The sequence below is a fragment of the Hyla sarda genome, chromosome 7 (genome assembly GCF_029499605.1).
Source record: "Hyla sarda isolate aHylSar1 chromosome 7, aHylSar1.hap1, whole genome shotgun sequence".
Lineage (NCBI taxonomy): Eukaryota > Metazoa > Chordata > Amphibia > Anura > Hylidae > Hyla > Hyla sarda.
Window position 1 is genome coordinate 113,185,388 of NC_079195.1, and position 27,287 is coordinate 113,212,674.

The 27,287-nt window shown below is 43.3% G+C and overlaps 1 protein-coding gene across 1 annotated transcript in view; it reads left to right on the plus strand.

Moving 5' to 3' along the window:
- SPOCK2 (SPARC (osteonectin), cwcv and kazal like domains proteoglycan 2) overlaps positions 1-27,287 on the plus strand; it is a 182,080-nt gene that overhangs the window by 119,607 nt on the left and 35,186 nt on the right. Inside the window, exon 2 of the mRNA XM_056530476.1 lies at positions 24,551-24,596. Coding sequence (XP_056386451.1) covers positions 24,551-24,596 — 46 coding nt within the window. The remainder of the gene's footprint in view (positions 1-24,550; positions 24,597-27,287) is intronic.

Consider the following 27,287-nt stretch of genomic DNA (forward strand, 5'->3'; position numbering starts at 1 on the left):
CGGAGGCGCAAGTGCGACCTTGCGTTAGCGATGACATATTTCTGGCAATTACGTGTTTCTGGCAGTAACATAAGGCCCGGCAGTATCCAAGAAACCAGATGCTTCCGTGAACCTATGGCACATGCGCACTGGGTGCAAATCAACGTTCCAGCGCACGCGCACACACCGACATCGGCCTGTTATAGTGGCACATGCCGTGCATCACTCGATATTCCAATGTGCGCTCACATCAGGCAGAATCCAATGTGAAAGCGCATGCACTATGAGCATCAGCCAGTTTTATACTGAATAATGAAACATTAAAGCAGGTGCAGCACAAGATGGGTTAGTGGTGGTCTTAGTGGATTGTACCTCCTGACACAAACCCATAACGATATATAGGTATTCCAAAAAATGATGCGTGCAACCATAAAGAAAAGGGAAATAAGTATATTAGTGAAAAGATATTAGTAAAAAAATTGTTACCTAAGATATAGAAAAATGAAAACCTAAGGTAAGGTTAAATGGGAAGATAATAGGTAGAGTACTTGGGCATGAGACAGTAATGTGTAATGTGATATATCTATAAAGGGAGGAAAATGACCCCTAATATCACTCCAAAGGCTATACTGTAGTTGTCCAATAAAGTTACTTAGATAGGACCACTAAATAAGAAAAACCTACTGTTCCTATTTATAATCTAAACCCTAATGTACTACCAGTGGTGTACCTACCTTTTGGCAAACCCGGCCCCCGCCGGGGGTGCACACCTGGTGGGGGCCCAAGCCGCCAAACAGATCAGGTTGCCCACAACTAGTTATATAATGAGATTGTGCGGCTGTTAAGAATCCTGTCAGGGGCTAATCAGCAGGGGCTAATCTCAATTGCTGCCTGTGGCTACACCGCATCCCAGTTCCGAGTCCTGAGTCCCAGGAGCGCAGGGGGCCATGCTGACATCACATCACATGTGGCGTGAGCCTGAGGAAAAACAAGGATGAGGGGGGGGGGGTTGTATATGCATGTATGATTGATAGATGTGTGTATATATGTATGATATATGTGTGTATGTATGATAGATGTGTATATGTATGAAAGATGTATGTATGGTGTGTATATATGATAGATTTGTGTATGTATGATAGCTCACACATCTATCGTACATCCATCTATCATTCACACATCCATCGTACATATGTCTATTATGCATACACACATCTATCATACATAAACTAGTCATATACACGTCTATCATACATAAACCAGTCATATACACATCTATGCATACATACATGCATAAACTGTACATTGATGCAGGGGGTGGAGGGCCAGGGAGTGATTGGGTATGGGTCACACCACTAATGAGTTAAAGGATACCTCTGGGAAGTAACAGGATAGGGGATAAGTGTTAGATCGCGGGGGGGTCCGACCGCTGGGGCCCCCGTGATCTCGCGAACGGCGCTCTGACTCCCTGCATGGGACAAGCTTTTTCGACCAAAGCACGAAGCTGCGGCTGACACGCCCCCTTCATGCAGTTCTATGACAGAGTCGGAGATTGACAAAAGCAGCGCACCGGCTCTCCCATAAGGCTGAATGGAGGGGGCATGTCGGCCGCCGCTTCCTGCGGTGGTCGAAAATGCTCGTTCCATGCAGGGAGCCGGGGCGCCATTTGGTAGATCGTGGGGGGGCCCCAGCGGTCGGTCGCCTATCCTACAATAAGTTGTTACATCCCGGAGGTATCCTTTTAAGGAATATTGGTTTAGATCTCTAATCTAATCCTTCGTATAGGGGATTAGTTATATTGCACTACAGATGTCCTTTAATATTTATTTAAATACATTCGTCCATATAGTAATAAAATTAAAGCCAGGTATATAGTAGAAGACTGTATTTCTGTTTAAACTGAAAACACTCAAAGTGAGATTTTACGAGAAATTGTAAACCTGTTATAGCATGACAACAGTCATCATAGCGCAAAATCTACCATATTCTAGTTAATATCTGAATCAAACTCAGCTTGTACTCCTGGGTCCCTAGAGAGCAAGTGAGCAATATTTTATGGATGAACAGGTTGACATTGTAACAACTGCTCTGTGGCCAATCAATAACCTATCATGCCAGAAAAGCTGTGATCTTACTGGTGTTTAAGTACTGTATGTTGCTACAGCAATAACTAGCTTGAGCAAGTGGTAAAACACTGTGTGAAATGTGACTGCAAATAAACAATGAGAGAAGGTTACAGACACCAGTGCTTTACAGTTGTAAGAACGCAATGCATAGCTAACATTAAATAAAAGTTTGATTGTGACAAAACTCAGTAAAACTAAATCAGTGTTATACAATGAGATATTACTTCGGATCCAATAGACCATTGGTTCATCTCACAAACTTGGATTGTTATATTCTATACTGTTATGTCTCTACACATGACAATTCATGTTCTATACATTGTAATGATGATAAATGTTATACTTTGGTTACTTTGCTTACTTCTACACTGAAGATGACTTAATACTTTCTTGCTTTATCTTTTACATGATACTTGATATGTATAAAATGTCTTGGAAAATATTTCTATATAAATAAACAGCTAGTTAAAAAAAAAACATGTCAAAAGAATGAATGATTCCCAAATTCAGCATGAGGCCTTATACAGACAGATGCTCCTTCATAAACCACCATTTTCCAGAAAGAGACCATAAGAGTGTCCTTTTGGCTTCCATTCTGTAGTATACGTTGGGATTTTTTTCTATTTGCATGAAATTGAGAAGCAGACTGTATCTAGTAATACAAAGTATACCCTACAGGAGGGTTTTCCAGCCAGAGTTTTCTCCAGCTGTTAAAGTTACAACTCCCATGATGCCCCAATAGCCCTTGACTGTCCGGGCATGAGATGAAGGAACTCTGGTTGGGAAACACTGCCCTACCATATATATATACAATGAAACTTCTTTCAGTCGATCACTCAAATTGGCCCCCAAATAATTGGTATTTTAGGGGGTTGGTCTTCTCAAAGGATGTATAAGGAATGTGGAACTAAAAATCTCTCTCAGAAAATCTGGTCTGCATAAGGGGGTATTCTCAAAGAGGTGGCTTTTTGAAGAGGTTTCTTATATTTTATTTATTTTTACATGGGAGCCTCTGTGTCAAGACAGATGCCACTCAGCACTCGGATGTATCCCTCGGGCAAATTTATGGAAACCCGCCGATGTGTACTACAGAGCATTTAAGAATTGTGTTAACCTGAAAACCTCTTAGGCTGGGATCACATATGTCCGTCATCCGCCATAGGTGAACTCAACCTAGATCTCAAAGCAACTGATGCCACAACTGATGAAATGTGCATCACTTGTATGGCATCCATTGTTTCTGGACGCCGGACTCAAGCTGCGTTCCCCTGTCCAATCCTGGCCTATGTGGCCAACCTTCCGGCATCAAAATTGAGACGCTGGATGATTGTAAATGGTCCCATTCAAATGAATGGGATCAGTTCTAGGATCAGTTTCCATCCGGTGCACACTGGAGGCAAAACTATGCTGGGCCCCTGATATATGTGAACCCAGCCTCATACAGTGAGTTTGTGGCAGGTAAATTGTTATTAGTGTAGAATACTGACATGCATACGGAATTATAACTCCAATGTTCTTCAGCTCAACACCCCTAACTCAATAATTGTATTTGTTCTACATTGTAATACACTTACTGTATGTGTTGTGCTAATGTACACTTTAGAAGTATGGCAAACTATAAGCAATGTATTTATATTAAATGAAAAGATAGATTATTGCCTCCCTTGTATATTAAAGTAACTTGGTGGCAGGATGTCTGTTTAAAGCTCCCGACAATTTCATAGCTCGAGACTACAACAATAAGGATACAGTTTTGCCTAAAGTCTCACGCAAGTCTATGGAACTTCCGGCAAATCCGTATCCTGATTGTTGTAGTCTTGGGCTATGAAGTTGCCAGGAGATTTAAACAGATATCCTACTGCCGGAGCATCAACAGAATTACTCTTTAAAGGGGTACTCCAGTGGAAAACTTTTTTTTTTTTTAAATCAACTGATGCCAGAAAGTTAAACAGATTTGTAAATTACTTCTATCAAAATTTATTAATCCTTCCAGTACTTAATAGTGGCTGTATACTACAGAGGAAATTCTTTTCTATTTGGATTTCTTTTCTGTCACGACCACAGTGCTCTCTGCTGACACCTCTATCCATTTTAGGAACTGTCCAGAGCAGCATATGTTTGCTATGGGGATTTTTTCTCCTGCTCTGGATGGTCGTAAAAGAAAAGAAATCCAAAAAGAAAATAATTTCCTCTGTAGTATACAGCCGCTAATAAGTACTGGAAGAATTAAGAATTTTTAATAGAAGTAATTTACAAATCTGTTTGACTTTCTGGCATCAGTTGATTTAAAAAAAAGAAAAACGTTTTCCACCGGAGTTCCCCTATAAGTGCACCATGTAAAATATCTCCTAAAATAAAGTGTTTAGCAAAACTTCTTGGATGCATATAAATATGTGTGTTTTATGTAGAAAAGCTCTTTATATGGTAATATTCCTTACGTGAGAATCGTATGTGCTTCTTCCAGCACAAAAAAAGTGAAGAAAAATCTTAAAGGGTATTCCAGGCAAAACCTTTTTTTATATATATCAACTGGCTCCAGAAAGTTAAACAGATTTGTAAATTACTTCTATTAAAAAAAATCTTAATCCTTCCAATAGTTATTAGCTTCTGAAGTTTTCTGTCTAACTGCTCAATGATGATGTCACGTCCCGGGAGCTGTGCATGATGGGAAAATATCCCCATAGGAACTGCACAGCTCCCGGGATGTGAGTCATCAGAGAGCAGTTAGACAGAAAACAACAACTCAACTTCAGAAGCTAATAACTATTGGAAGGATTAAGATTTGTTTCATAGAAGTAATTTACAAATCTGTTTAACGTTCTGGAGCCAGTTGATATATAACAAAAAGTTTTGGCCTGGAATACCCCTTTAAGTCTCTTATGGCTATTCTGCAAAATGACATTGCTAAATTTAATAAAATAACTGCCACTTGGTTAGGGCGGATAGCAATAGTAAAAATGAAGCTAGACAGATAAAATTGTATCTGTCTAGTTGTCTACCACTAAAACTCTCTGCATTACTATTAGTAACAATCCAAAAGCTGCTTTCATCCTTCATATATATAGAAATAAGCACTCGAGTTGCATCACACTCTTTATCAATAAAACAGAGACAATCAAAACAGGTCTTTGGGTGTGGCAAACATTTGTGTGTTCTTCACTTACATTTCACCCAAGATTACAGAAGATCCCTCTTAAATGTATGATATGGATTTCACCCAGTGGATTTCTAAGGGTATAATTATCTTAAAGCCAGTACTAGATAAAATACATTGTTATCATTTGATGAAGTTTCCAAGTTTTTAAATATTTTACATAAGGTCTTTTACAAATACTTGCACTTGAAACGTTTTATTAAAGGAGTTCTCCACCATAAGGTGATTTTAGTATGTACCTGCCAGACAGTAATGGACATGCTTAGGAAGGATCTGCGCTTGTCTTGGGGCTAAATGGCTATGTTGTGAGATTTCTTTTTTTGACTACAAATCCCACAATTCCATTTTCCTTCCTCTCACACATCAGCCACCCCACCCGTTGAAACATAAATGAGCTGCATCCATTCAAAGACCTGTGGTTTTCAATCAGGGTGCCTACAACTGTTGTATTAGTTGCAGATTGATCCCTATCCCACCAAGCGATCGCTCCCCCCATTGAAGCAGACAGGCTCCCTGTCATCAGCTGACTAGTGAGTCAGGTCTTGGCCGCATTGCAACCTGGGAAAAATCTGAGACAACAGTAATTTTGTATGCTGTTAAATATTGGAGAGAAAATCACAGAAGAATTGTGAGAAAACCGTCACACACAGGTACAGACACTATATTATGAACTACACTAACTTTACAGCCCCTGTAGCATAGTAAAATAAAAATGTTTTTCAGAATACCCCTTTAATTCTCTCCTTAAAGCATACCAAGAAAAAAAAAGATTAAAAATGTTTTTTTAATGATAACACAAACAATTTAAAGATATGACACAGGGAACTGGAAATCTTTAATTCACTAAAACTGAAAATTCAATAAAAAATATTAAACTAAATTATACAGAAAAGCTCAAGATACTAAAATATCCAAATAACGAGAATCAAGACTCAAAACAATATCGATACATGTTTATTGGCTCCTGTGTATAGTGTTAAACAAAGGAAATAAGGAAATAATCAGACCGACCTGTGATTCATGAGAAATGAGACTCACCTGTCCCTACCTTGTCTGTGCTCACACGACTTTCATCAGCCTAACACATAAAAATAATAAAGGTGCAATACTTACCTCCTCCGGTCCCCCTCAGCTACCACAATCACTCTCCCTATCCTCTCCTGGTCTCTGCTTGTTCTGGGTTGTGTGACTAGGGACGCACACCACTGTGGTCACTGATTTGCTGTGCAGGCAGGTCCTGTAGGTTCAGGGCAGCAAATGTCATAGCTAAAAGTATTTGGACACCCGACTACTGATGTTAACATCCAAATATTTAATACTTTATCACTGACTTTTTACAATTTTCTGAGATTTTTATCTGTTCAGCTGTAGGAGCATACGTACGAGCAGGTCTTCATACGGATATACAGTGATATGGACATTTACACTCTACAGTCTTAAAAAGTGGCTGGTGACATAAATTTGGTGCATCTTTAGACACTTTTGTCTAATTTTACACCACCTATAGGTTGCTTAATTTTTATATTTTTTGTCACATGGGGCACGCTGTTGTATCATAATCTATACCCACCCATTCCATTGAAGCAAAACCTCTCCCCCATGTTGTATAAGGCTCAAAAAGTGTCCAAAACCCAGAACATGCACAAGTTTTGGGTGCAGATTAGACCTTAATAGCAAACCTGACTCATTATCGAATGCATTCCAAGGATGGTCAATCAGGTTAAGGTTGGGACTTGGCAAACCAGTTATAGAACCTGATTTGGCACTAAACACTGGAGAATAAAGTGCCCTCTTGGCGTCTATCCAACTCTGATTTTCTTACTCCAGTTGCTGTCAGAGCATGCTGGGAGTTGTTCCTTTACAGTAGCCTCAGGCTAGGGACCACTGCTCTGGTGACAACTGGCAATGTTTCCTTAGGTTTGGCCGTGTGGGAGAAAGGAAGATATGTGTTAGGTTTTTACCACCTGTCTGAGCAAAAGCATGCCCTATATCTCCCGTTACTATCTTCCATCACAAATTATTAATAACGGGCTATAACGGGTTAAAACGGCTATTAGAAAAATCCCATTGACTATAAGGGGATTTTCTAACGGCCGTATAGGATTTTGTAACTGCCGTTTTACAGCTGATTTTCAGACGAACTTCGTACGGATCTTTAAAATGGAGTAATTTCGTAGTGTGAAAGGGGCCTTAGAATATGGGCATCACATCCTTTACAGATGACATAATTGTGCGCCAACAAATACCCTTATTATACACTGAAGCTGTCATAATAAAAATGCAGGTGTGAAGTCAGCAATTTACACAACACAGGGATTGTTTATGTTATTTCAAATGAGCAGTGACAGTGGCAGCTCCAGTCGCTGATCCCTGCTGTCATGTGATTGTGATATCACTTGTATGCTTCTATGTATAGTGCTATATGAAAGTCTTCAAACCCTTTCCCTTTATCCACACTATGTTATGTTGTTGTTTTGTGCTATTATCCTGCACTACATACCTCATAATGACAAAGTGAAAACAGAATGTTAGAAATCTTTGCTAATTAATTAAAAAAGGAAAAACTAAAATATTACATGTACATAAGTATTCAGACCCTTTACTAAATTGAAGCACATTTGGCTTACTTCCTCCAGTTTTCTTGGGAATAATGCCACATGGTTTGTACAGCTGGATTAGGGGATTGTCTGCCATTCTTCTCTGCAGATCCTCTTAAAGGGGTACGCCCTCTCTAGACATCTTATTCCCTAGAGGATAAGATGTCTGATCGTGGGGGTCCCGCCCCTGGGGACACCCGCGATCTCAGCTGCGGCACCCCAGACATGCGGTGCACGGACCGAACTTTGCTCCCTGCCGGATGACTGGTGATGCGAGGCGGAGGCTTGCGACGTCACGGCCACGCTCCGCTCGTGAAATCACGGCCACGCCCACTCAATGCAAGTCTATGGGAGGGAGCGTGACAACAAAGATGTCCCTCTGAGTTCAAGTCAGAGCTCTGGCTGGGCATTCAAGGAGATTCAGAGAGTTGTCCTTAAGCCACTCTTGTGTTATCTTGGCTGTGTGCTTAGGGTCCTTGTCTTGTTGAAATGTGAATCTTTAGCCCAGTCTGAGATTCAGTGCAATCTAAAGTTTTTGCTTTATTCAGCTTTCTCTCAAACCTGACCTGTCATTCTGTTTTAGCCGCTAAAAAACACCCACACAACATGATGCTGCCACCACCATGGTTCACTGTAGGTAATAAGCAGTGCCTGGTTTCCTCCAGACATGACATTTAGAATCTAGGCCAAAAAGTTCAATCTTGATTTTATCAGACCCGAGGATCTTTTTTCATTTAAGTGCTTTTTTTTTTTTCGAAACTCTAGATTGGCTTTTATTAGTTATTTTCCTGCGGTGAGGATTTTTTCTGGACACTCTGCCATAAATACGTTGGTACAATAGGACAAAAAAATACTTTATTGCACATAGATATTGTAGAGAATTAACAAAGACATATATGTATAAAACCACTTAAAAGACCCAAACAAACTGGACAACACTTACCAAGTGGAGGGGGCTAAAACCCTCCAGTGGACACCCACACTTTCCCAGGGCTAATAAATGTAGACACAACCACAGATACTGTATGATGAACAATGATATTCTCCCAATTCAAAAAGGGATGTAATACAATAACTATATGTATGATAAATGCACATATTCCCCCTCCTAAAAGAACCACCAGCAGTATGGGTGAAAGGCCTCCTTGAAAATGATATAAAAATGGATGTTAACAATAATCAATAAACAATAATCAATTGCTCATAGGATAAGCAGCAGTTTAAATAACAGGATTGGCCAGAAACAAATGGAGGTGCAGAATAAAACACAAATATTCAGCCTGGGTGGGTGTCCACTCAGAAGCCCCACGTGTTACGTCACCCAACTGGTGACTTCCTCAGGGGTGGAGCTTCTGAGTGGACACCCACCCAGGATGAGTATTTGTGTTGAATTCTGCCCCTCCCTTTGTGTCGGGCCTATCCTGTTATTTAAACTGAGGCTTAACCTATGAGCGATTGACTATTGTTGATTGATAATGGTTAACATTCATTTTTATATCATTTTCACCCATACTGCTAGTAGTTCTTTTAGGAGGGGGAATATCTGCATTTATCAAACATATATTTATTGTATTACGTCCCTTGTTGAACTCATGAATATCATTGTTCATCATACAGTACCTGTGGTTGTGCCTACATTTATTAGCCCTGGGAAATTGTGGGTGTCCGCTGGAGAGTTTGCTATTTTAGCCCCCTCCACTTGGTAATGGTTGCCGACTTGTTTTTATACATGTATGTCTTTGTTATTTCTGTACAATATCTATGTGCATTAAAGTATTTTTTGTTCTATTGTACCAAGGTATTTATTAGAGATTATTTATAACAAGTGTGTTTATTCAGAGAAGTGTGTAGCTTTTTTCTTGTGGTTTATTATACGTTTTTCACGCTCCTATTAGCACCCACTATTATTGTGTGAATAGATATAAAGCTGAGCCCCCTCCATTCTTTCTGGTTTATAGTGGTTTTCTTGCTTCTGTTGCTCATTTCTTTTTCTTTTGCTCTCACCATTCCTCACTACTCTCACTGTTGAACATATTTTATTAAGTCGCTGACATTTATTGAAAGTCACCTTTTCACTTAGGGACATAAACTAGCGCAGGTTTGAATATATGCCCATTCAAAGCTGGCTTACGGGATAGAAAGCTAAATAACTTGGGATAAAAGCAAACATTTCATATCATACTGATATTGCTTTCCTTCCTGCATGTACATTGTCCTACACATAACATTTATGGGACGCCGGACATTCTTTCCCTGCGGAGATTGCATTTTAATACGTTGAGAATAACGGGTGCTGTAAGGTCACAGGGTAGATGGATAGTGGGATTTAGCAGGACATTGCTGGCATTACAGGACAAGATTAACAATAATGCAGTGAACATGTATAACCAAAAAAGAAACATCATTTACATTTGTTTAGAACAAATTTTTTCCTGTTTGGGTTCATTCTCCATTGCTGACATTATGAACTATGGCTAGTTGTTAAAGATGGAGCTTCTTTATTCTGCAAGTGTAGATTGGGTTTACAGTATGTTCCAGCTTTAATTATTACTTAAATCATATGTAAAATACTACAAAATATAGTACTTTATAGTACTTTACTTTCTACTACTTTCTACTTATTTTGTCTACTTTACATTATAGGGGTATTCCAGGAAAACACTTTTTTTTTTTTTATATATATATATATCAACTGGCTCCAGTAAGTTAAACAGATTTGTAAATTACTTCTATTAAAAAATCTTAAAGGGGTTATGCAGGAAAAAACCCTTTATATATATATATATATATATATATATATATATATATATATATATATATATATCAACTGGCTCCAGAAAGTTAAACAGATTTGTAAATTACTTCTATTAAAAAAATCTTAATCCTTTCAGTACTTATGAGCTGCTGAAGTTGAGTTGTTCTTTTCTGTCTAAGTGCTCTCTCATGACGCGTGTCTCGGGAACCACCCAGTTTAGAAGCAAATCCTCATAGCAAACCTCTTTTACTCTGTGCAGTTCCTGAGACAAGCAGAGATGTCAGCAGAGAGCACTGTTGCCAGACAGAAAAGAACAACTCAACTTCAGCAGCTGATAATTATTGGAAGGATTAACATTTTTAATGGAAGTAATTAACAGATCTGTTTAACTTTCTGGAGCCAGTTGATATAAAAAAAAAAAAAAAAGTTTTTTCCTGGAATACCCCTTTAATCCTTCCAATAATTACCAGCCGCTGAAGTTGAGTTGTTCTTTTCTGTCTGGCAACAGTGCTCTCTGCTGACATATCTGCTTGTTTCAGGAACTGCACAGAGTAGAAGAGGTTTGCTATGGGGGTTTCCTTCTACTCTGGACAGTTCCCGAGACAGGTGTCCTCAGAGAGCACTTAGACAGAAAAGAACAACTCAACTTCAGCAGCTCATAAGTACTAAAAGAATTAAGATTTTTTAATAGAATTTATTTACAAATCTGTTTAACTTTCTGGAGCCAGTATATATATATATATATATATATATATATATATATATATATATATATATGTGTGTGTGTGTGTGTGTGTTTTTCCTGGATAACCCCTTTAAGTCTCAAGTTTCTAAGATCAGGAAGGACTTGCTTATTCAGTCCATTCAAGGTAAGCCCAGAAAAGAAATGCTTTAGGTGGTCCAGCTGAAATTGTTGAGTTCAGCTGATACAAGTCTAAAGTGTACAGCCACCTAAGGCTTACTATGATTCCGGTTGTGAGTCAACACTGTATGTTTTCTGGTCCTAAGGTCTTATTATATGTAAAGTGCACTGCTTGCGCATTGATGCAGAAAAAATACTTCCCTAATAATTAGACCTTTATATTTTAAGCATTGATCTAGGGAACTATTATACTGTTTTATGGAATACTAATAAAGAAAATCATTTTTACAATAAAGTGGCGTAAGTAAGGGAGGGTCTTCTTGAGGCCCTATTGGGTTTGGTATACAAACAGCCATGTAGTAACCAGCACATAACACCTTTGTGTTTTCCGAGTCTTCAGTTAAAGGGGTATTCCAGGCAAAACCTTTTTTTATATACCGTATATCAACTAAACAGATTTGTAAATTGCTTCTATTAAAAATTTTTAATCCTTCCAATAGTTATTAGCTTCTGAAGTTTTCTGTCTAACTGCTCAATGATGATGTCACATCCCGGGAGCTGTGAATGATAGGAGAATATGACGTGAGTCATCAGAGAGCAGTAAGACAGAAAACAGCAACTCAACTTCAGAAGCTAATAACTATTGGAAGGATTAAGATTTTTTAATAGAAGTAATTCACAAATCTGTTTAACTTTCCGGAGCCAGTTGATATATAAAAAAAAAGTTTTGGCCTGGAATACCCCTTTAATTATAGTAAAAACATTGCAGTACATTGTCTAAAATTATATGTACAAGATTTTACCATATTTAAAGTTGTGATTCATTAACATTTTCATTTATTAAGCATATGTTTAATTTCAGAATTCATACAGGATTAAAGGTTAATGCATCACCTAGATTTTTTTTTATTACTGATTAGAGCGAGATACTAATCAATAAAACATTTCTAAGTTGTTTCTTTATGCTACTTGTAATATTTTTATTTTATTTCTTGGTATTTTATTGTGTCAGCAATCTTGCCTGAGCTGCTTTAACAGCCTGTAGAGATATGTTTTACAGCAAGCACCATGGACTTGGCAACAATAGTTTAGAGCTGACCCATTGACATGAATGGTTATGGTTTCTGGGCATGCTCTGTGATCTGTGCATAGATTATTCTACTGAGAGAGGGGGATGAGCATTGGCTTCAGCTAATATGTTACCTATTTACTGGTTTTATCTTTTACTGTAATCATGTCTATGATGATAAAGGGGAGACTGTAGTAAGCATGTGATGCCTGCTTTTCCATAAGGGCAATTAGAAGAGAATTTACTAAGCAAAGAATTTAAAGGAAATCTGTCAGTGGTATCACCCATATTAAACCTGTCACACAGGCTTGTAGTGCGGGTGATGCTGATTAAAATGGTACTCACATACTCCAGATTCGCCTAGCCGTTCCGCCGCAAATCACATTTTTCTATTTATACTGATGAGATCCTTGGGACATGGGTGGAGCTCTGATCCGAGCTTGGGGCACGCCGATGTCATCTTCGCCAGGTGAGCAGCCCCTTTCCCTGCTCCTTCGCCCGTGTCAGTGTACAGCGCATGCGCCACTTATTGTGTACTCCCCGAAGTGGCGTTCCCCTTGGATTCAATGCCGCAGCCATCTTTGATAAGTAAGAAGCAGGGGGGAATGCCGCTTCTGGGAGTACACAGTAAGCGGCGCATGCCCTGTACACTAATACAAGCGAAGGAGCAGGGAGGGGGGTTATCAATATTGATGAGCCGAGTGGAGCAGGCGCCCGGCGGAGATGATGTCAGCATGCCCCAAGCTTGGATCGGAGCTCCGCCCATGCCCCAAGGCCCACAGTAGCATAAATAGAAAAACTTGATTTGCGTCGGAACAGCTGGGCGAATCTGGACAATGTGAGTACCACATGGGCAGCCCCAAAAATCTACACTCGCTAACTGCTGGCATAGATTTCCATTACAATGTATTCTTGCTATAAGGCCAAGCACCTTCATATAAAGCCATGCCCACTCCGTGCAAAGCCCCATCTACATAGTAAGTGCTCTGCACATCGGTCAAATGTTGCAAAATGTTTGTGGCTTTTGGCTCATCTGCTTCAGTAGGGGCTCTGCACATAATTCTGCAAAAACTATTGATAGATTCAATGTTTTTGCAGAATCCGGAATGCAGAATTTCCAATGTGGAATTTTTGCAGTGGAAAATGAATGGGACAGGGGAATCCCCATGTAACACAATTGCCCAGATTTATCAATCTGTGTGAGAAAAAAAAGTGGAGGGATTTTCCCACAGCAACCAATCACAGCCCAGGTTTCACTTTACCAGAGCTCATTAGCTGAGCTGTGATTGGTTGCTGTGGGGAAATCGCTAAATTTTACTGAATTTCTGAGTGGAATTTTTCCAGCAGATTTTGCTTGGAATTTCTGCCGTGTGAACAATGCCTTAGACTTGCACTAGACTAAGATCCTGGTTATATACAGTGTACATAATGCAAAATGTGTTTATCCATCCATTCGGATGACTGCAGTATAAACCAACAAAAGGGGTTACCATATATACTCGAGTATAAGCCGAGTTTTTCAGCACGATTTTCCGTGCTGAAAACGCCCCCTTCGGCTTATACTCGAGTGAACTCTCAGCCTGTCAATCCCTTCCCCATGGTCTTCAACATGCAGACCTCCAGATGTTGCAAAACTACAACTCCCAGCATACTCGGACAGCCATTGGCTGTCCGGGCATGCCGGGAGTTGTAGTTTTGAAACCTCTGGAGGTCCACAGATTGAAGACCACTGCAGCCTTCGTCATCATCCAGACCCCCCCCCCCCCACCTCCCCTCAGTGGGAAGGAAGGGTGAGCTGGTCTGGGCCATCTATGCTGCAGGGACCATCTGGTGGAGAGGGTTAGTCATTCCGGGCTGTCCACCTTCACCGGGAGGCCCTCTTCTCCGCTCTGGGCCCAGCCCTGGACTAGTGACATTGCTTTGACGATGACGCACATGGACGCGCATGAACGTCCCTGTGCGTCGTCTTCAAGGCAACGTCACTAGTCTGGGGCCGGCCCGGAGCAGAGAAGAGGGCACCCCGGTGAAAATGGACAGCCCGGAACGACTAACCCTCTCCATCAGATGGTCCCTGCAGCATAGATGGCCCAGACCAGCTCACCCTTCGTTCCCACCAAGGGGAGGTGAGTAGAAAACTAAAGGGGGGGGGTCTGGATGATGACGAAGGCCGCAGTGGTCTTCAACCTGCAGACCTCCAGAGGTTTCAAAACTACAACTCCCAGCATGCCCGGACAGCCGATGGCTGAAAGGATTGACAGGCGGTGATGATGAAGGGGGTTTGGATGATGATGGGGGTCTGGATGATGACATGGAGGGATGATGTATTTCCCACCCTAGGCTTATAGTCGAGTCAATAACTTTTCCTGGGTTTTTGGGGTAAACTTAGAGGCCTCGGCTTATATTCGGGTCGGCTTATATTCGAGTATATACGGTACATAGGGCCTACTTTTATTCTGATGACTGCTCATGATGCCACCTGCAATGTATAGGAAAGTCCTTGAACTTTTATATGGTTTAGTATTTTTTTTTCTTCTAATTTTGACTGACCCTTAAATCTGTATTTTAGCTGTCTATGTTATGTTTTGCATATGATATGAGTGATCACATCAGTTCAAACAATGGTCCAAAATGCAAAGATTTACAAAGTGCGATATGGACAGAGTGCAATAAGAATGAGAAAACAAGCCTAACCAGAGGTCAGGAAGTAGGGGTCACCATGGCGGAGGCCCCATTTGCAAAATGGTAATTATGAAAACTGAGGAATCAAAAACACATTCTGACTAAGGGAAAAGGATTATAAAGCAAAAAAAAAAAATACAGGAAGATGACTCTAAGAGTCTGAAATCAATGAGACAAACCAACAGAGAGGGGAAAAAGGGGGGATAAGGAAAAAGAAGGGAGAGATAAGAGTGAAGGGAGGAGGGGCAAATGGGAGATCAGCAGGGGTCAGGAGGCTGGAGAGGGCAACCCTGGGGCTGGTGGAGTTCCAGGGTCAGAGAGGGTAACTTGGGGAGGCCTGGAAGGACATCCATGGAAGCCTGATTCTACTGCAACAATCAATTTCCACAGGGGTCAAGGCAATCAATTTCTCCATGCGCTGTAGGTGCGCAATTTCAGCAAACCACTCTCTGATAGAGGAAGGTTCAGGTGACCGCCACCTACGCGAAATGACCTCCTTGGCTGCCTGCGGCAAATGAGGTAGCAAGGACTTCTTAAAGGTGGAGTGAGACATGTCAAATATAAATAGCAAGGTCGTCTTGGGTGATCTCGGGACTGAAGTTCCCATAACTTTATGGATGATAAGTAGTATAGTAGACCAAAAAGCAGTTAAAGAGGGACAGGACCACCAAATATGAGACATCTTCTCCACTGAGAGGCCACAGCGACAACAGGTATCAGGAACAAGAGGGTACCATTGATGAAGTTGGGCAGGAACACAGTACCAATGAGCAAGAGTTTTATAGTTGGCTTCTTGAGATCTATTGGCAATCACTGATTTATGGGAGAGAGAGAAACATTTCTGCCATTGAGCAAGGGTAAATTGCTTATTCAGCTTTTCTCAAACAATTCTAAATGTAAGAAATGCACTTTTTAATGATTTAAAAAAATGTGGTAGCCTGGGGTTGTAGGGTATATGGGGTGTAGCTGTGCAGTAACTAAAGGGTGTCTGGTTAACCCTTTCAATTTGTGACGCTAGGGTGAGGGCTCCTCTGTAATGCTTGTCCTACCGCCACCCATCCCAAAAGCGATAGGGAGGTATAAGTGAATGTCCACAACCGGAGAGTTTGCTGAAAACTGTCAGAATTTTTACTGAAGATTTTATGCAGGCTTTATAACAGGAACAGTCTCTTTACAAGAAAAGTCTCTTAGATATTGACAGCGGTTGGGACCTTGAGTGTTTTAGAGTCCAGAGACTGATATGCGCTGTTCCACTGGATTTAGGGGATTTAGTTTCGGTCCAGTAGTCACGCTAGCTTTAGCGGGGATTTAGTTTAGGACTCACGGTTTGATTCAGGCTGAGGCCAGCAGGCTTCAGGCCTAGGGTTGTCTTTGCAAGTTACCCAGATCTCGCCTCTCCGATGATCCGGAGCCCAAGAGATATGCTGCTTGCTTTACAGCTCAGGAGCAAGAGAGCGATAATTGGTTGTAGCTCCCTTATATGGGCAGGGGCTGGCCATAAGCTCATTGGTCCAAAACTTCTGTCAATTATCTGTACAAAGGATCATGGTCTGACATGTGACCACACCATGTCACCTCTGAAAGGGCCTAAAGCATAACCCAAAGGAATTAACATAGTCACATGACCGAAGGCCTTGCGACGCTATAAATGTAATTATATTGATATACATTATTAAATATATACACATAAACATTATAAAATTAGAGAAGAAGGAGGCGACTAGGGGCTGTCCAACCTGGAGGACCCTATCTGAACGTAGTAACTCTGACGTTGGGGACCACCATACAAGGTACGGTATACAATACGGTACCGGGACATCACAAAAACAACAACACTTTTATGTTAAAGTCCTTTATTTGTTTTAAGCATGAGAATCCCCAAATTTGTAGCCCATGCTTAGTTTTATCAGTTTCCCAGACAGTAATATGGCATAGCACAGATCGTGGATTACAGCTGGTGAAGACTTCAACTATAACTGAGAGTAAAGTACAGCAAGACCCTGGAGGGCCAGATATCACTTCTATATGTACACATCAAATTATTCTGTACAGACTTGTTCTGTATAAGCCCTGAGCAGTTAGGCATAGCTTTATAAAGAAAATAAAAGATTATGTGCCAGGGCACCAGTAGAAATCTTGCTGTATCTGCTGAATAGAAATGCTGAATGTCAGAAGCACTCTGTTCTATTGAGTTATGATTTATGTATGTTCAGGATGCTTTGGGGCAGGTCAGCAGGCAGATTGAAATAATTTACCAGAATGGGAACTTCACCGCAACATTTGTAGATCAGCACAATTACCTCAGCCTCAGATAATAGTTCTCAGAAATCCACAGCTCCATTAACATTCTTATGAGAATGAAGAGTCCTGGGATGTCTCTTAACCTGCGGGTGATACAATTTACAGTGTGTTGTTACAGTTATGTAAATAATAGAATCTAATACTTACATTGCCTTAAGGTTACAATTGAGGTTTGGATGCGCTGGTTAGCAGGCAAGCAATAGGTTATGGTAATTGTGTGCATCATTGATTGAAGTCACTGGACTGTTGTGTCGGCATGTTTTCCATCTCAATTCTGAACATGGTAATCTAAGACTAGGGTTAAAGTGTTACCTGTGTGATGTATGCAAAATGAGAAAATAACACACAGTACCCGTGTGATGTATTCAAAACAAGTAAATAATACACAGTACCTGTGTGATGTATGCAAAATGAGAAAATAATACACAGTGCCTGTGTGATGTATGCTAAATGAGAAAATAATACACAGTGCCTGTGTCATGTATGCTAAATGAGAAAATAATACACAGTGCCTGTGTGATGTATGCTAAATGAGAAAATAAAACCCACTGATTTATTTACTGTATCTCCATAAAGGAAATTACAGTAACTCGCTGTAAGGGAGCCATTAAAAGTCCAACATCAGATTTATTTAAGTTTAATATACTTCATTCCTTGATGCTGACTTTACTTATGATACAGTGGTAAACCATATACAGCGTGTCTTATTTTTTCCACATCAATATAGTTTAAATTATAGTCGCCTCTGATTTGGTACGGGTTTCACATTACATTCATTCTCCATTTTCACCACATTTACAAGCAGGGCTCTGTACACTGAGGACAAGCAGGGCTCTGTACACTGAGGGAAAGCAGGGCTCTGTGCGCTGAGGGAAAGCAGGGCTCTGTACACTGAGGACAAGCAGGGCTCTGTACACTGAGGACAAGCAGGGCTCTGTACGCTGAGGGAAAGCAGGGCTCTGTGCGCTGAGGGAAAGCAGGGCTCTGTACACTGAGGACAAGCAGGGCTCTGTACACTGAGGACAAGCAGGGCTCTGTACACTGAGGACAAGAAGGGCTCTGTACACTGAGGACAAGCAGGGCTCTGTACACTGAGGACAAGCAGGGCTCTGTACACTGAGGACAAGCAGGGCTCTGTACACTGAGGACAAGCAGGGCTCTGTACACCGAGGAAAAGCAGGGCTCTGTACACTGAGGTCAAGCAGATCTCTGTACACTGAGGACAAGCAGGGCTCTGAGCATTGAGGACAAGCAGGGCTCTGTACACTGAGGAAAAGCAGGGCTCTGTACACCGAGGACAAGCAGGGCTCTGTGCATTGAGGACAAGCAGGGTTCTGTGCACTGAGGACAAGCAGGGCTCTGTACACTGAGGACAAGCAGGGCTCTGTACACTGAGGACAAGCAGGGCTCTGTACACTGAGGACAAGCAGGGCTCTGTACACTGAGGACAAGCAGGGCTCTGTACACTGTTGACAAGCAGAGTTCTGTGCACCGAGGACAAGCAGGGCTCTGTGCATTGAGGACAAGCAGGGTTCTGTGCACTGAGGACAAGCAGGGCTATGTACACTGTGGACAAGCAGGGCTCTGTACACTGAGGACAAGCAGGGCTCTGTGCACAGAGGACAAGCAGGGCTCTGTACACTGAGGACAAGCAAAGTTCTGTACACTGAGGACAAGCAGGGCTCTGTACACTGAGGACAAGCAGGGCTCTGTACACTGTTGACAAGCAGAGTTCTGTGCACCGAGGACAAGCAGGGCTCTGTGCATTGAGGACAAGCAGGGTTCTGTGCACTGAGGACAAGCAGGGCTCTGTACACTGAGGACAAGCAGGGCTCTGTACACTGAGGACAAGCAGGGCTCTGTACACTGAGGACAAGCAGGGCTCTGTACACTGAGGACAAGCAGGGCTCTGTACACCGAGGAAAAGCAGGGCTCTGTACACTGAGGACAAGCAGATCTCTGTACACTGAGGACAAGCAGGGCTCTGAGCATTGAGGACAAGCAGGGCTCTGTACACTGAGGACAAGCAGGGCTCTGTACACCGAGGACAAGCAGGGCTCTGTGCATTGAGGACAAGCAGGGTTCTGTGCACTGAGGACAAGCAGGGCTCTGTACACTGAGGACAAGCAGGGCTCTGTACACTGAGGACAAGCAGGGCTCTGTACACTGAGGACAAGCAGGGCTCTGTACACTGAGGACAAGCAGGGCTCTGTACACTGTTGACAAGCAGAGTTCTGTGCACCGAGGACAAGCAGGGCTCTGTGCATTGAGGACAAGCAGGGTTCTGTGCACTGAGGACAAGCAGGGCTATGTACACTGTGGACAAGCAGGGCTCTGTACACTGAGGACAAGCAGGGCTCTGTGCACAGAGGACAAGCAGGGCTCTGTACACTGAGGACAAGCAAAGTTCTGTACACTGAGGACAAGCAGGGCTCTGTACACTGAGGACAAGCAGGGCTCTGTACACTGTTGACAAGCAGAGTTCTGTGCACCGAGGACAAGCAGGGCTCTGTGCATTGAGGACAAGCAGGGTTCTGTGCACTGAGGACAAGCAGGGCTCTGTACACTGAGGACAAGCAGGGCTCTGTGCACAGAGGACAAGCAGGGCTCTGTACACTGAGGACAAGCAAAGTTCTGTGCACTGAGGACAAGCAGGGTTCTGTGCACTAAGGACAAGCAGGGCTCAGTACACTGAGGACAAGCAGAGCTCTGTACACTGAGGACAAGCAGGGCTCTGTGCACTGAGGAAAAGCAGGGTTCTGTACACTGAGGACAAGCAGGGCTCTGTACACTGAGGACAAGCAGGGCTCTGTACACTGAGGACAAGCAGGGCTCTGTACACTGAGGACAAGCAGGGCTCTGTACACTGAGGACAAGCAGGGCTCTGTACACTGTTGACAAGCAGAGTTCTGTGCACCGAGGACAAGCAGGGCTCTGTGCATTGAGGACAAGCAGGGTTCTGTGCACTGAGGACAAGCAGGGCTATGTACACTGTGGACAAGCAGGGCTCTGTACACTGAGGACAAGCAGGGCTCTGTGCACAGAGGACAAGCAGGGCTCTGTACACTGAGGACAAGCAAAGTTCTGTGCATTGAGGACAAGCAGGGTTCGGTGCACTAAGGACAAGCAGGGCTCAGTACACTGAGGACAAGCAGAGCTCTGTACACTGAGGACAAGCAGGGCTCTGTGCACTAAGGAAAAGCAGGGTTCTGTACACTGAGGACAAGCAGGGCTCTGTACACCGAGGAAAAACAGGGCTCTGTGCATTGAGGACAAGCAGGGTTCTTTGCACTGAGGACAAGCAGGGCTCTGTACACCGAGGAAAAGCAGGGCTCTGTACACTGAGGACAAGCAGGGCTCTGTACACTGAGGACAAGTAGGGCTCTGAGCATTGAGGACAAGCAGGGCTCTGTACACTGAGGACAAGCAGAGCTCTGTACACCAAGGACAAGCAGGGCTCTGTGCATTGATGACAAGCAGGGTTCTGTGCACTGAGGACAAGCAGGGCTCTGTACACTGAGGGCAAGCAGGGCTCTGTACACTGAGGACAAGCAGGGCTCTGTACACTGAGGACAAGCAGGGCTCTGTACACTGTTGACAAGCAGAGTTCTGTGCACCGAGGACAAGCAGGGCTCTGTGCATTGAGGACAAGCAGGGTTCTGTGCACTGAGGACAAGCAGGGCTATGTACACTGTGGACAAGCAGGGCTCTGTACACTGAGGACAAGCAGGGCTCTGTGCACAGAGGACAAGCAGGGCTCTGTACACTGAGGACAAGCAAAGTTCTGTGCACTGAGGACAAGCAGGGTTCTGTGCACTAAGGACAAGCAGGGCTCAGTACACTGAGGACAAGCAGAGCTCTGTACACTGAGGACAAGCAGGGCTCTGTACACTGAGGACAAGCAGGGCTCTGTACACTGAGGAAAAGCAGGGTTCTGTACACTGAGGACAAGCAGGACTCTGTACACTGAGGAAAAGCAGGGCTCTGTGCATTGAGGACAAGCAGGGTTCTTTGCACTGAGGACAAGCAGGGCTCTGTACACTGAGGACAAGCAGGGCTCTGTACACTGAGGACAAGCAGGGCTCTGTACACTGAGGACAAGCAGGGCTCTGTGCACTGAGGACAAGCAGGGCTCTGTGCACTGAGGACAAGCAGGGCTCTGTACAATGAGGACAAGCGGGGCTCTGTGCACTGACGACAAGCGGGGCTCTGTACACTGAAGAGATGCAGGGCTCTATGCACTGAGGACAAACAGGGCTCTGTACACTGAGGACAAGCAGAGCTCTGTGCACTGAGGACAAGCAGGGTTCTTTGCACTGAGGACAAGCAGGGCTCTGTGCACTGAGGACAAGCAGGGCTTTGTTCACTGAGGACAAGCAGGGCTCTGTGTGCTGAGGACAAGCAGGGCTCTGTGCACTGAGGACAAGCAGGGCTCTGTGCACTGAGGACAAGCAGGGCTCTGTGCAGTGAGGACAAGCAGGGCTCTGTGCTGTGAGGACAAGCAGGGCTCTGTACACTGAAGACAAGCCGGGCTCTGTGCACTGAGGACAAGCAGGGCTCTGTGCTCTGAGGACAAGCAGGACTTTGTACACTGAGGACAAGCAGGGCTCTGTGCACTGAGGACAAGCAGGGCTCTGTGCACTGAGGACAAGCAGGGCTCTGTACACTGAGGAAAAGCAGGGTTCTGTACACTGAGGACAAGCAGGGCTCTGTACACTGAGGAAAAGCAGGGCTCTGTGCATTGAGGACAAGCAGGGTTCTTTGCACTGAGGACAAGCAGGGCTCTGTACACTGAGGACAAGCAGGGCTCTGTACACTCAGGACAAGCAGGGCTCTGTACACTGAGGACAAGCAGGGCTCTGTGCACTGAGGGCAAGCAGGGCTCTGTGCACTGAGGACAAGCAGGGCTCTGTGCACTGAGGACAAGCAGGGCTCTGTGCACTGAGGACAAGCAGGGCTCTGTACAATGAGGACAAGCGGGGCTCTGTGCACTGACGACAAGCGGGGCTCTGTACACTGAAGAGATGCAGGGCTCTGTGCACTGAGGACAAACAGGGCTCTGTACACTGAGGACAAGCAGAGCTCTGTGCACTGAGGACAAGCAGGGTTCTTTGCACTGAGGACAAGCAGGGCTCTGTGCACTGAGGACAAGCAGGGCTTTGTTCACTGAGGACAAGCAGGGCTCTGTGTGCTGAGGACAAGCAGGGCTCTGTGCACTGAGGACAAGCAGGGCTCTGTGCACTGAGGACAAGCAGGGCTCTGTGCAGTGAGGACAAGCAGGGCTCTGTGCTGTGAGGACAAGCAGGGCTCTGTACACTGAAGACAAGCCGGGCTCTGTGCACTGAGGACAAGCAGGGCTCTGTGCTCTGAGGACAAGCAGGACTTTGTACACTGAGGACAAGCAGGGCTCTGTGCACTGAGGACAAGCAGGGCTCTGTGCACTGAGGACAAGCAGGGCTCTGTACACTGAAGAGATGCAGGGCTCTGTGCACTGAGGACAAGCAGGGCTCTGTGCACTGAGGACAAGCAGGGCTCTGTGCTCTGAGGACAAGCAGGGCTCTGTACACTGAGGACAAGCAGGGCTCTGTACACTGAGGACAAGCAGGGCTCTGTGCAGTGAGGACAAGCAGGGTTCTGTGCAGTGAGGACAAGCAGGGGTGGGTCTGTGCAGTGAGGACAAGCAGGGCTCTGTACACTGAGGACAAGCGGGGCTCTGTACACTGAGGACAAGCGGGGCTCTGTGCACTGAGGACAAGCAGGGCTCTGTACACTGAAGAGATGCAGGGCTCTGTGCTCTGAGGACAAGCAGAGCTCTGTACACTGATAAAAAAACAGGGCTCTGTGCGCTGAGGACAAGCAGGGCTCTGTGCACTGAGGAGAAGCAGGGCTCTGTGCAGTGAGGATAAGCAGGGCTCTGTCCTGTGAGGACAAGCAGGACTTTGTACACTGAGGACAAGCAGGGCTCTGTGCACTGAGGACAAGCAGGACTTTGTACACTGAGGACAAGCAGGGCTCTGTGCACTGAGGACATGCAGGGCTCTGTACACTGAAGAGATGCAGGGCTCTGTGCACTGAGGACAAACAGGGCTCTGTACACTGAGGACACTGCTCGGTTGGTTCACATGATTCCTGAGTTGAAAATAGGAATGTTGTCTTCAGTATATGTATCACAGAAGTGGCATCAGTGCCAGGTGCCTGTCTCCTACTTTGTTCATATAATACATATCTACATTATTTCAAAAGTTTTTGTTAACAGGTACACTTTAATAGTGCAAGAACCTCATTAAGTGTTAACTATACTCCCCCATAAGCCTTGATACTCCCATACACAGTGCATCCTATGGTCCCATATGTGCTTACACATAGTGCATCTGGAAACCTCATACCGTGTTTCTCCGAAAATAAGACTGGGTCTAATATTCATTTTAGTCACTATAACACACACTAGGACTTATTTTCAGGGTAGGGCTTATTTATTTATGGTACCATATGTACATTGAACAACATTTAAGGCTCTGAGACGTCCCAACACCAGGAAGCAGCAAGAGCAGCGGAGAACAGTGAGGCCGGTTCCTTAGCAACGGGGGAACGGAGGACGAAGGTGAGTTAAAATGTGTTTTTTAATATTTGCAGCCCGGGCATTGCCTAGGTCAGTGGTCTTCAACCTGCGGACCTCCAGATGTTGCAAAACTCCAACTCCCAGCATGCCCGGACAGCCGTTGGCTGTCCGGGCATGCTGGGAGTTGTAGTTTTGCAACATCTGGAGGTCCGCAGGTTGAAGACCACTGGCCTAGGTCTTATTTTCGGGGTAGGCCTTATATTGCAGCCAACCCCGATAATACAACTAGGGCTTATTTTCGGGGTAGGGTGTATTTTCAGGGAAACGGTATTTAGAATGTGAGGAGGAGACATATTTATCACAGCTTGCTGTTTAGATGGATTGCTGCTGGGGTCACCAGTTGCTTACCACTAGTTTAAATGATAATTTATGTAATTATTGTAATCTAGAGCATGTTCTTTTTTCACAGGATGACTACATCAAGAGTTGGGAAGACAACCAACCAGGAGATGAAGGTAATGGCAATGGTTTACTATTGTATTCCTAGCTGCTAGTATATATAGTGTGTGCTATGGCCTGAAGTACCTGATACTTATCAGTACTACTAGATACTCCGCCCTCAGATAATTCACTTTCCTAATAAAACATGTTGGTTCTTTACTGAAGTCACTGTGGATTTCATTTTTTCATTCAAATATGGTTGCACAATGAGATGCAAACAACCAGGATCAGAGTCATGATATTCCTTACAACAAAAACGGAATCACCAAGTGTCTTACATAAGTATTCACCCCCTTGGACTTTTGGTCCTCTTGGCTACTGTTGTAAACTGGAATCAAATAGACTTAAAGGGTACTGCGGTGGAAATTTTTTTTTTATTATTGAACTGGTGCCAGAAAATTTAACAGATTTGTAAATTACTTCTATTAAAAATTCTTAATCCTTTTGGTACTTTTTAGCAGCTGTATGCTACAGAGGAAATTCTTTACTTTTTGAATTTCTTTTTTATGTTGTCCACAGTGCTCTCTGCTGACACCTCTGTCCGTGTCAGGAACTGTCCAGAGTAGCATAGGTTTGCTATGGGGATTTTCTCCTGCTCTGGACAGTTCCTGATACAGGCATCAGGTGTCAGCAGAGAGCACTGTGGACAACACAAAAAAAATAAAGATTTTCCTCTGTAGCAAACAGCAGCTAAAAAGTACCAAAAGGATTAAGATTTTTTAATAGAAGTAATTTACAAATCTGTTTAAATTTCTGGCACCAGTTCATTTAAAAAAAAAAAAACTGTTTTCCAACGGAGTACCCCTTTAACCCCTTAAGGACTCAGGGTTTTTCCGTTTTTGCACTTTCGTTTTTTCCTCCTTACCTTTAAAAAATCATAACCCTTTCAATTTTCCACCTAAAAATCCATATTATGGCTTATTTTTTGCGTCGCCAATTCTACTTTGCAGTGACATTAGTCATTTTACCCAAAAATGCACGGCGAAACGGAAAAAAAATCATTGTGCGACAAAATCGAAAAAAAAACGCCATTTTGTAACTTTTGGGGGCTTCCGTTTCTACGCAGTGCATATTTTGGTAAAAATTACACCTTATCATTATTCTGTAGGTCCATACGGTTAAAATGATACCCTACTTATATAGGTTTGATTTTGTCGCACTTCTGGAAAAAATCATAACTACATGCAGGAAAATTTATACATTTAAAAATGTCCTCTTCTGACCCCTATAACTTTTTTATTTTTCCACGTACGGGGCGGTATGAGGACTCATTTTTTGCGCCGTGATCTGAAGTTTTTATGGGTATGATTTTTGTTTTGATCTGACTTTTTGATCACTTTTTATTCATTTTTTAATGTTATAAAAAGTTACCAAAATACGCTTTTTTGGACTTTGGAATTTTTTTGTGCGTACGCCATTGACCGTACGGCTTAATTAATGATATATTTTTATAGTTCGGACATTTACGCACGCGGCGATACCACATATGTTTATTTTTATTTTTTTTTACACTGTTTTATTTTTCTTATGGGAAAAGGGGGGTGATTCAAACTTTTATTAGGGAAGGGGTTAAATGACCTTTATTAACACTTTTTTTAACTTTTTTTTTGCAGTGTTATAGGTCCCATAGGGACCTATAACACTGCACACACTGATCTCTCATCCTGATCACAGGCGTGTATTAACACGCCTGTGATCAGCATTATCGACGCTTGACTGCTCCTGCCTGGATCTCAGGCACGGAGCAGTCATTCGTCGATCGGACAGCGAGGAGGCAGGTAAGAGCCCTCCCGGTGTCCGATCAGCTGTTCGGGACGCCGCGATTTCACCGCGGCGGTCCCGAACAGCCCGACTGAGCAGCCTGGATACTTTCAGTTTCACTTTAGAAGCGGCGGTCAGCTTTGACCGCCGCTTCTAAAGGGTTAATACCGCACATCGCCGCGATCGGCGATGTGTGGTATTAGCCGCGGGTCCCGGCCGTTGATTAGCGCCGGGACCCACGCGATATGATGCGGGATCGCGGCGCGATCCCGCTTCATATCGCGGGAGCCGGCGCAGGACGTAAATATACGTCCTGCGTCGTTAAGGGGTTAAATAGATTTCTACCATTTGATCAACACAATGGGGTGAAATTTATCAAAACCTGTCCAGAGGAAAAGTTGCTGAGTTGCCCATAGAAACCAATCAAATTGCTTCTTTCATTTTTTAGAGACCTTTTCAAAAAATGAGCGAAGTGATCTGATTGGTTGTTATGGGCAACTGTGCAACTTTTTCCTCTGGACAGGTTTTGATATATATATATATATATATATATATATATATATATATATATATATATATATATATATATATATCCCCTAATATGCATACTACTTTGAAGGTGCAAAATACATTTTATTGTGACAAAAAATATGTCGGACATCTGTTGGATGCATAAGTATTCATTCACCCCGCCCACCTTTGATTCTCAATTGGATTCAGGTCTGGGCTATTTTAGGACAATAAAGGTAATCTTTCATCAATGTCACCTGCACTAACCTGTTGGTACAGGCTGGAAGTGCGGATGACACTGGTGAAAATGATACTTATCCACGATCCATAACCCCATTTGCCTGTTATCTTCCTTTTTCAGGCGGCAGGCTTAGTCTCAGGCTCTCCAGGAGCACACTGATGTCACCACTGCAGCTTTCCCAAACGGCCCAGCT